This window comes from Pundamilia nyererei, unplaced genomic scaffold (assembly GCF_000239375.1).
Source record: "Pundamilia nyererei isolate P.nyererei 1_Seehausen unplaced genomic scaffold, PunNye1.0 scaffold00025, whole genome shotgun sequence".
Taxonomy (NCBI): domain Eukaryota; kingdom Metazoa; phylum Chordata; class Actinopteri; order Cichliformes; family Cichlidae; genus Pundamilia; species Pundamilia nyererei.
Window position 1 is genome coordinate 218,352 of NW_005187426.1, and position 11,456 is coordinate 229,807.

General features: G+C 39.0%; 1 protein-coding gene across 1 annotated transcript in view; it reads left to right on the forward strand.

Annotated features, from left to right (window-relative positions):
- Nucleotides 1–10,821, forward strand: part of itfg1 (integrin alpha FG-GAP repeat containing 1) — a 149,941-nt gene extending 139,120 nt beyond the window's left edge. The window contains exon 19 of the mRNA XM_005727521.1: nucleotides 9,695–10,821. Within this exon, the coding sequence (XP_005727578.1) occupies nucleotides 9,695–9,754 (60 nt within the window). The 3' untranslated portion in view covers nucleotides 9,755–10,821. The remainder of the gene's footprint in view (nucleotides 1–9,694) is intronic.
- Nucleotides 10,822–11,456: the final 635 nt, after the last annotated feature.

Consider the following 11,456-nt stretch of genomic DNA (forward strand, 5'->3'; position numbering starts at 1 on the left):
TGTGGATGAGACTTGTAGTAAGAAACCGCTTTGAGTGCTCAACTGAGTAGAAAGGCTATATGAGTACCCGTCCATTTACCAAACATCAAAGATAAAAGAACAGCATGAAAAGCTCAGACAGTGGCTACGTTGGACACTTTTACACACATTTCACTTCAGTTCTGTTATGTTCAGTCCCAGTGTGTACTGTTGTTGAGTAGCCCACAGATTCAACTCAGTTCTGTCTTGTTCTCACAGAAAGAAGGAAGCGGTTGTCAGTCATAAACCAACAATATATTTGGCTTTGAACACTGTGGTGTTCATAGGCTGACTAGTCACAGTAATCAAAAATGTCTCACTACCCCCCACTGTACCCCTAATAAGAGTAATAGTTACTAGTTCCAGAAAGGTTTTTGGCCTTTTTGACTACTCGTTTCAGAGTTCTCATTTCCGCAGCATGCAGTTCAGTAACATTTTCTTAATGGTTTAATAATATGGTAGTATATCATATAGTACTTGAAAACTCATGATAGGCTTTGATTAGATAGATTAGAAGCAGCACAGGAATATATTATTGAAATGCACTGAAATATGTAACATCGCACTCATCATCATTTCAATTCAGAACAAAACACTGCACCACAGTTGGTGAGGCATCCAACATTCACAATGCATACGAAAACTCATTTGATTCAGATTACTAAGTGCATTATCAGGTTTCCACTGTGCATAATCCTGAGCTTCCACTGTGCATGCAGCAGAACTTCAGGTTCAGTGATTGAAGTTCTTATTGAAATGCTCCTTGGGAGTCACAGTTGAATTAAGCCGTGTTTGCACTTGACTAGTACTACCTGGGGAACTCTGTGCAGTTGGAATATTTGCAGAGGTAGTCTGTGATGTTTATCCCATGCAAATCTGCCAAGGCTGCAATTTGAAAAGTAGAAATTCCAATTATCTACCATGTTACACCAAATACAAAAGTGCTGTGAAAAAATTATCCTTTGCAGTAGTTTGTTTTCTTTTCACTTTTCTGTTACCTCTGTACCGCCCAAGAATTATGAAGGTTGTGTTTAGAAACATTTTGGGTGCAAATTCAGGAGGCTAGAGTGTCTGTACAGCTTAGAGACAAATTCACAGAAAGGGCAACTTAAATCTATCTAAAGAGCAAAATCCCAAAGTATAATGAAATGGTTGACATGCAGGGCAGCATGCTTAAGGAACATTTCACCATCTTTCTTTAAAATGTAGCAGGCTATTAGTAGTAAGTTAACATTAGGTCTGTAGCAAGCAGCCAGATGCCTTCTAATCAATATTTGCCATTATATGAGAGTAATATCAGTGGATTCCAATAAAACTCAGATCTACCCAGTTCAAATGTGCCACTCTAAACACAGACACGAGTGGGTAATTTTTAACTTGCACAAGATTTTTAATATGACTTATCTTTGTTTAGCTACACTTTTACAGTTGTCATTTATACCATTGAAAACATGGATTTGTTTTTTTACTTCTAGAAAGGTGAAATAACACTTTTCACTTTGCAACATTTATTTTTACATACATCTGCACATAACAGTTTCCTGCCATAAATCAAACTGCAGCTGTCTCTAATTTAACTGGTGAACAGTGTTTTAAACCCACAGCGTTCTTCTGTCCCTAAAGCTAAACAGCATTGACTCTATCTGAGGACGATCTCCAGTGTCTTGTCGCTATATACCCTTCAGGTTGTTCAGGTTGACACAATTTAAAGATAAATTTGATTTGAATTGGACTATATGTCTGGCCTTGATAACTTGAAGACACACAGCTGAACTGACTGGCTAATGTGGTGTAACCTCCTTCACCACCCAGAGAATTAACACTGAAGGTAAATCACATGTAAAAGCTGCTAACATTCTTTCTTATATCTCATCTTCTCCCATCTCCTTTATGCGGGGCATCCGCTAAGGTCAAGGCGAGACGGCTGATTGACATTTGGCATTTCTGTGTGTTTGCACCGCCGCCTCTGGTATTTGCTCTTCTAATAACAAAGTCAGGCAGAGGGCAGAAGCATGAGGGCAAAGACACGTTGCCCAGCCTAACCAGCTAACAGGGCTTTTACACAAATTCTGTGAACTTCTGTTCAATGCAATATTAGCTAGGGATATGAAGAAGTCCATATGACTATATTCCAGAAAGTAGAAGAAACAAGTATTTAAAGGCACCTGTTAAACCATTTTGAACCCCATATTTTTATTCTTGGACTTTGTTAGAGTAGATCTGCATGATTCACAGCTCGTGTGGCTCAAATATGGGAGGTATGTCTTATCTTACATATATGGTATCTCACTATGGTTCAGCCTATTGGTTTGTCTGAAATAGCTGTCCTCTTCCTTTAAAGCCAATTTTATTGCAATTGGCTGCCCGTAGCAAGCAGAAGATTTTCTGACCAGATTGGTAAGTCTTTTGTGCACAAAGCCAGCAAGCTATGTGTTTGAGATTACCATATTAGTGATATCCTATCTCACGCACAGAGCTAAGAGTAGAGCAACTGCCTGAAACAGAGCTTTTTGAGTGTTCGTCTCCCAGGGATTAGGTTCACATACACTGACCTCATTATTTGAAACTTCGGCCATGTTTAATGCAAGAATCAACCTTTGCAACAGTATATAAATGACACAAGTTGAGGAAAGGTCCCCTTTAAACAAATTGTGGGAAAGAAAAAACCAATGAAGCAGAATTTAATCAATCTCATCATCATGCAGGCCAGACTTAATTAGCTGACATTAAAGCCCTGTGAGACTTCAGTATGCATCACTGTAGTTTTCCACCTGGTTTGGGACACAGACCAGCCCACTGTGTCAGAAAACCCTTTAGATGGACACAAATCAATGCTCTGCTGCTTAATGATGATTCAAGCCTCAGGATGACTATTGGTAGTATCCCCAGGACAGTCAATTAAACCAGGCCTGGACAGCAGCACAGCCCAGTGGATTGGTTATCCAAAGGAAAGAACATCAAATCAATCTGCTCCCTAAAAACATGTTGCTTTTTTTTTTTTAAAAAAGAGTAAAAAAAAGAACATCAATCAATATGAGATGCTGCAGTCTTTGAAGATAGATGAAGGCTTTATTACAAACCAAAACTGACAGGATTTTAAAAAAAAGATTGAATAAATGTGTTTCTGCTCGTCTTTTGGATGAAGCAAATTAGTCAACATCAGGGACGCACTGGCTTACCCACAAAAGAGGACATGCGTCTCAAAAAATCTTTCTAATGTAGTGACTGGGTTTAGTCGTTTTGTTATGCTAAAACATGAACGGCTCTGCCGTAACATTTAAGCAACGTTTAAATGTTTGGGAAGGGAAAAAATAATCTGACAGTATTTTAACTTGTTGCCTGTTCACCCACAGAACAAAGTCATTGACTGACTACACAATCAGCAGTCCACATAACATAGAATTGTTGTTATTCATTTGTCTTCAACTGTGCCAAATCACAAACTTTAAAGATGTACATTTCACCCCTTTAAACCTGTGCCTCATCACGTCTTGATTATGAAAACAGACCAAAACCTTTACTCTTAGAGTGATAAATGAGATAATAATATGGACACTACCAGAGTAGCTTTGTATGATTCAAAATAATCCTTCTGTATTTTACAGTGGTGTTTCCCTCCTTCCTGGTTTCCTATTTTTTCCATGTTTGTTACACTTAAATGTTTCAGATCATCAAACAAATTCAAATATTAGATAAAGATGACACAAGTAATCAGTTTCTAAATTGAGCTGTTTAATATTAAGTGGAAAAAAATCCAAACCTATATGGTAATGTGTGAAAAAGTGATTTCAATCCCTAAACCTAATAACTGGTTGGGCCACCCTTAGCAGCAGCAACTGCAATCAAGCGTTTTCAATAACTGACAACGAGTCTTTACAGCACTGTGGAGGAGTTTTATCCCATTCATCTTTGCAAAATTGTTTTTCAACCACATTGAAAGGTTTTCAAGCATGAACTGCCTTTTTAAAGTCATGCCACAGCATCTCAATCGGATTCAGGTCAGTTCTTTGACTAGGCCACTCCAAATCCTTCTTTTTTTCTTTTTCTTTTTTTTTTGTTAAACCATTCAGAGGTGGACTTGCTGGTGTCTTTTGGATCATTGTCCTGCTGCAGAACCCAAGTGCGCGTTAGCTTAAGCTCACATTGTCCTTCAGGATATTTTGGTAGACAGCAGAATTCAGGGTTTCATTTACCACAGCAAGTCTTTCTGATCCTGAGGCAGCACAACAGCCCCAGACAATCACACTACTACCACCATATTTTACAGATGGGATGATGTTCCCTTTCTAAAAATGCTGCGTTACTTTTACACCAGATGCAATGGGACAAACTTTGTCAGTCAGATTCTACTTAAGTGATTTCTTGATTGAGAACAGGTGTGGCGGTAATTAGACTTGGGTGTGGCTAGAGAAATTGAACTCTAGCCACATTGAGCTTTCCAAAGATGTGATAACAAACAATCACTTTTTCACACAGGGCCATGTAGGTTTGGATTTTTTCCCCCTTGATAATAAATAATTTAGAAACTGCATTTTGTTTTTACTTGCGTTATCTTTGTCTAATATTAAATTTTTTGATGATCTGAAACATTCAGTGTGACAAAAGTACAAAAAATAGGAAATCAGGAGGGGGCAAACACTTTTTTTACACCACTGTATATCTTGTTGGTTCTACCCATTAGTTTACCATCTCTGACACCAGCTGTTTTGGCTCCTCTTCCTTAAGGCCACCCTTCTTTTAATGCAATTTTCTTCAGTTTGAATGATGTCACTGACATCATACAGACAAAAATAGAAAAGAATTCCTGAAACTGGGTGATTAGATCCGTCTGTCACCTCAGCTGTTGACTCACAGGGTTTACTTGTTACAAGCACTGACCTCATTATTTAAAACTTTGACCTTGTCCCCTTCAGATTCAACTAAAAAGCATAGAGTAAGTATAATTAGGTCCACTTGGGCCAACACAACATTTAAAGAACTGGATCATGGATTTATGACACATTTACAAGTGTGGCTTAAAGCAGATAAGACATATGTAAGCTGTTTGTCGCAGCAGTTATTTCTCTTGGTAATCAACAGACCCCGTACTGTTTCCAGAGATGTAAGGGAAATCCTCATTCTGTGCATAAATACATAGTTGAGCCAAAGCTTACACGAGGCTTCAGCAGTGTGAGGTTGTCCACATCGATGAGGATCTTCTGCATATTTTTAGCACAAAATTTCCTCCCTTTGTGCGACTGTCCCTTCACTGCAGCTCAGCTAGGAAATGCCCGCAGAAATGAAAATCTTGTACTTAAAAAATACCCACTTGATCAGGTTTTTTATTCCTGATTACTTACACTGGCTTTGTGTTGGGAGAAACATGGCCAGTAGGAATGGCAGGAATGATTACACCAACAATTACACCGATATAAAACATCTAAACAAAAGAATACTTTGATTCCAAATGGCTCCCAAAGTGACATAAATGGTTCATTTATAGATTTGACTGTTCTGTACAGAGACTAGTTTTACATAAGGAGGGTTGAGGACCGATGTTGGGAATTAGTCTGCAAATTTTAAACAAGGAGATTAGGGTTGTGTCCTGGGTATAGCTTTTTTTTACTTCAATATTCTTTTATTTGTAGGTTCTTGGTTTGATTATAGGGACCAAAAATGTATGTTTAGGTGATTGAACAAATCACTGATTTTGTTCAAATAAACCCCAGAATATCAAACACTTGTTACTGTTACGGCCTTGATCAATAGAATAATGGATTCTAACTCATCTATGGCCATTTTCACATGTGAATAATCATTTTACAGTAGTTTCACACACATTTGCACTACTGGAAATACTCTGTGTGGTTTTAGTCACCGAAGCTGTCTGGGTAGAGCTTGCAGAAGACCACGCTGTCTGACATCATACAGACTTTTTAATGAGGGAGCTAAATGTTTTAAAGACCAGCTAATGTCCAATCTGACTTTGTCTCACATCTGCGTTCACACCTGCACTTCTTCCAGGTGATGTCACAAAAATTTAAAAGCTGTTATCTATGTGTGAAAACGGCTTAAACGGCAGGGTCGACCCCAGATCCTTTCTGTTAAGCTCAGACATTTTGCATGTCATTTTTCACACGGCTGCAAGAGCTCACTCTGCATAATGGTTGTTTTAACCTGCAACGTCCACCTGGTGAGGAAAGCATCAACTTGGTGTATTCTGGAAGGTGCAGCTTATAAATAATTTAGTTAATACCCTCACAGTCCTTTTTAAGAAAGATAGAATTGCATGTATTACAAGTACGCAGGAACTACTTCTTCATTAAATTTAGCATTTGAGAAGAAATCGCGGCCCTTTCCGGTTGTTGGTAGTGAACAGTCATTAAGTTGGGACAAAGTGGTTCTGACACACTTACAAATTCAACAGTAAGGGTGGAAAAAGTGTCTTTAGTTTTATTTTGGCGAAAAACGTTTTACACTTTCCTTTGAAGTCTACAGGGGGTTGAGTTTGACACCTGAAAGAGAGATGTAGGGTGGAGTATCACTTCAGCTGTGACTTTTGATACCACAGTTGCAAATGTTCACACATCCCCATGGCCTCCTCCTCCTTGTCTTCAAAAAGAACTGTACATTATCCCTACTCCTGCACTGCGGGGATGAACACAGGCTGGACATGTTGAAATTACAAAATTGCTTTCATGGGCTCTCACATCATAACATGTTCTTGTTCTGTTTGAGACGATGTTAGGTGCCGGTTCAAAGAAGTAAACAGAAAACATGAGAAATTGCTGCTGTTGGCTGAAATTTTGTTGTTGTTTTTTTCATCAGCACACCAGGAGTATTAGAGTAGAAGCAGGTGACTTGAGCGGGGCCCTCAGGGAGGAGGTGTTGTTGGGAGAGGGTGGTGGACTTTGCTGCTGCACGTCTGTCAGCTTGTTCACAGCTTAGTTCGTACACCACTGCCTGCAGCCATCACACCTGCCTGTCTGTCCCACTGCCCAGATGATGATAATAGACTGTTGGCTATGAATGCACACATATTATCCTTAAAAGCCTTTTCACATTGACGGGAGGACAGAAACTCTGTGTGTTTGTGTGATGTTTGAATTTGATTAATCATTGGAGCAAACATTACATTTTTACCTGTTGTGATGTAATTGAATATTAACCTCCTAACAAAAAGTCTAATTTGTGCATCACTTATTAACAGATTTGAACATTAGACCACAAACCTCCAAAAGTTGATTCTGTTCATCTGGAGGTAACGTTTTCAGTGGGAAAACCACTGAAAACGTTACCTCCAGATGAACAGAATCAACTTTTGGAGATTTACTTACTGGGGTGATTGAGCATGCATCAAGACATTAGACCACAAAGTTAACCAGAATGTTTTAGTTTGATCATTTTCTCCTAACACATTTTTAACTAATCAACTGGTAAATGTAAATAAAGTACAAATTTTCCAGTTAAGCAATCTGTCCAAGAATAAATGGTAGTAGGTTCGTCCTATTCAGCACTGCTTTCAGATCTGAGTGCGTTCAGTTGGGCTTGGTTCAGGTTCTCTGACCGATGCACTGCAGATTGCAAATCAAGATTTTAGCTGTTTCTGGTTTAGAAGTAATACAGTGTGCTCACATTCAACAAGCACACAGATGCACAGAGCTTTTGGCTTTTAAGAAAATGTACTTCCGTTTTAGTCACACATTAGTCATCTCACTGCCATCAGTTTTAGTTTGGCTAACGAACAGCATGCTCAGGCTGCAGCTGTCAAGCTTTGATATGTACAGCTTCTGTGATTGCACATGTTGTTCGTGTTTATTGTGAGGTTAGGGGAACAGGCACTGTTTACCTGTTTGTAGTGGAGTATTCAGTGGTTCCCACATACTGTGCCCGTGTAACTTGGCTTAGCAGGTGATGTCTAAATTATTCTCCACGGCAAATCCAGTAGTTCTTCAGAAAACTCTGTGTTCCTGTTGTTCTGTTTTTCCTTGGTTATTAGAGATGCTATAAAGTACAATTTAAGGCAGGGGTCTTATATTTATTTGGCTCATGGGCCACCCTCCTTTAGCCAAATCAGTAAAAACATTGCATAGTAACCTGTACTTAAAAAAAGCCTCCAGAAATATCTGTTTCTCTGGAAAGGTTGAAGCACAGTACTATGCAAAAGTCTTGAGCTACCCTCCACTTTTATTCTTCACAAGCTTTCTTGTAATTTCTTCAAATGTCAACTAAAGGTCCAATTCAGCTCTCGAGTGTCAGGTATTTCGTCAATTTCTTTCCTATTTCTTAAGGACATGACTTTCAGGTACTGTTCATTTGCTATAGATGGTTTTCTTAAGCCTGCCACTTCTGTCCTTCACTTGTCCAGTTTCCTCAGATCTTTTAAGGACCCCCTGCACACCATTCTGGGGTATACCGAGGTTTTCAATATTAGCTCAGTGGGAAAAATCATGTGGTTGCAAAACTACTATTATATGTCTGTCAAACTGTTATTTTTGTCACTTCTATTAACATTTTCAACAAATTGTGTGACTGCTGGTAACAAAATACCTAAAAACACAATCTTAACTGAGTTGTCTTTTGTGTGTGGACACAACACAGGTTTGTAAGTTGGTGCCAAAATGATTTGTAGATCAGTGTTAAAGTGTCTTAACAAAAAAAAAAAGAAAATTCCTCTGAAAATGGTCAGGTACAGGACTCAAAATGATTGAAAAAGCAGCCAGTTGCCAGAAAAAAAACTCTAAGAAAGATGTTGAGGAACATAGTGAGTAAAAATCGCCAAAGCTCTGCTAACAACAGTTCCAAACCTCCACTGGCACAAAACCTGCAGTGATTTCCATGGCTGAGCAGCTCCTGTGTTATGTGTAGGTGGAAGCACTTACATAGTGTACAGTAGTATAAATCATACGACATTATGCGAGCTCTGTTAGAGCATACAAATCCAAACATTTGATTCAAGAGCAAACAGGGGTTTAAAATAAAAGAGAGACGGAGTAATACAAAACAAAACCCTGAATACTGAAACCAGAAAGCTGTAAGTAACACAGTTATGAGGTTGTTAAACTACAACTCTCACTCATTTGCCTGCATGATATTAATAAACTCAATCCATCCTTTACAGCTTTCATCAGATCTGTCCCTCTGAAGTCTTAAATCAATAAAATCCTGCGTCACGTTAGAACTGTCAACTAACATCGGTGTTTTCTCACTCAACCATGTGATGAGTGTTTTTAACTTTCAAATAGCATTATTCTAAATGCCTTTAAGTTCTGATGGCACATTCCCCAAGATTTGAAATAATCAAGCCGATTTTCTTTCTTTTTTTTTTTAAAAATTTCCCTACCATCTCTGATTGTTAGCCAGTAATTGAAAACCCCACGGGCATTCCCAAAATACACGGTAGTGATTTGCCTTTCTGGTCCCTCTTCCCCTCCAGCACAAGCTCTGTCCCTCCTTAGAAATTAATTTTTGTACATGACAGTGAAAAATCCATTTCAACAGATGATGGAGAACCTAAACTTTCTTTAGAGAAATAAGTGAAGGTCGTCATTGTTTGTTTTGTATACGCTACAAAATCTGATGATGTGTCCTCTTGTATTTATGACTCCAGTGCAAGATAAATGACTGTTTTCCTTTGACCTTAAAAACCTGGCTTTGTGTGTTTCTCTGTGTGTGTGTGTGTGTGTGTGTTGTGCAGAAAGCAGATGACCGAGAGAAGCGCCAGGAAGCCCACCGTTTCCATTTTGATGCCATGTGAAGAAACAAAGCTGCATCATGGGAGACCATCCTCTCCCATCCTCCCGCGCATGCCACTCACCTGACCACCCTTTCCTCATCACACGTTTTCACTCAGACTCATTTCAAGGGCCAATAAATGGATTCTCGTATACCCCAAAACGTTTCTTTTTGATATTTTTCAGTCCTTGAGTCAGATGTTAAATATTTATGCTCCATTTCATTTATTCATTCCAGTTTTAGAAGTACAGGAGCTGCAACAAGGCCATAGAGACAGACAACGAAATCCTAATGGGGATCACTCTCAAGTTTAAAGCAGTGATTTCTTTGGACCGACTGTCGTTAGGAGTGTGATCGTCAGTGGTGTTATTAGTGTATTTGGATCCTTTTGAAATGCCCAACAAGTAGCTCCAATGATAAAAGCAGTTTCTTTTTGTTTGTTCACTGGGAAGGAAGCACCTTTAACATTGTGTGTATATAAATGTGCATCGTTACTTCAAAGCCACACACGTGTTTCTGTCCATTGTCTTTGCACAGCTGATGAACCTCTTGGGTTTTTTCCTGTGAAATTAAACTGAACTGATTGTATTATATTGATTCAGCCTCACAGCTACAGACAGCAATTGGTGAAAAGTGAACATAATGTGATATAATGATGCTGCAGAACATTTTTATGCTTCCGATCCCACTAAAAATAATGAATGGCCTTCATGTCTGCTGAGTGCAAGTTTGTCTCTTTTGAGTCTGTCCTAAAACGCTGCATCATGGGAGTGCCAAAATAAAGAGCCTGGAGTCTGTAAATGTCTAATTCTGCTGCATCAAAGTCCTGCAAATCATCCGACGCCTGGTTGTCCTGCTGAATAAAGTACAGTTAGCTAGTTTCATGTTTTAATTTCTGTAGAGCTGGGTGCTCCGGTGTGTTTTATTTATATTCCAAGAATGAGCTCATGGTTTTCCATGTGGTTTGCACTTTTTTTTAACAAATGATTAACTGTGGGTGTGTGTAATTTATTTGGCTTGCAAATGAATGTTCAACCTACTAAATGTGTTTACTTACTAAAGTTGAGAATAAAGGTTTCTTCTGCTTAAGTCACATGTTTCTTTCCCTGTTCCACTCCCCTTAAAGCTGTTCATAAAATTATGACCCCAAAGTCATACTTGATCACTTTTAGGAATTTCCCACTGGAGCTCCTTTCCAAGAACATTTTTTTTGTTTATTTTCTTGCTGAGAAGCTAGTGGCAAATTTCCACTCAAAATAATCCTCTTTTTATGCTCTCATTATCTGAATTTGTTGCACGGTTAAATTAAACAGCCTTTAATTTTACATGAGACCCCTGAAGGTCCCTTGGAGCACCCCTCTGGGCCTGCACCCTTCTACAGGGCCGCCCTACTAAATAATGCATGAAGAGGGTAAACCTCCCCTGCATGGAAAATGAGAGTAACAATGTAGCCTTCAAGCAGATTGCAACTGATTAAAAACACTACAGTATTGATAGACAATTGCCAGCCGTCGGTGTGTGTGTGTGAGAGAGAGACAGTGTTTGACGGAGAGATACAGTGAGGAAGACAAGGGGACTCAAAGCAGTAGGTGGTGCGCTGCACGCTGTGTTAGACTAGGCAGCAAATAAAGCGTTACAGAACCGGAAATATGATATTTCCTTAAAAATAAAAGCATCCAGTGAAACAAGCAAACGTTGGACGTGGGGAAAACGTGTCATTCCCT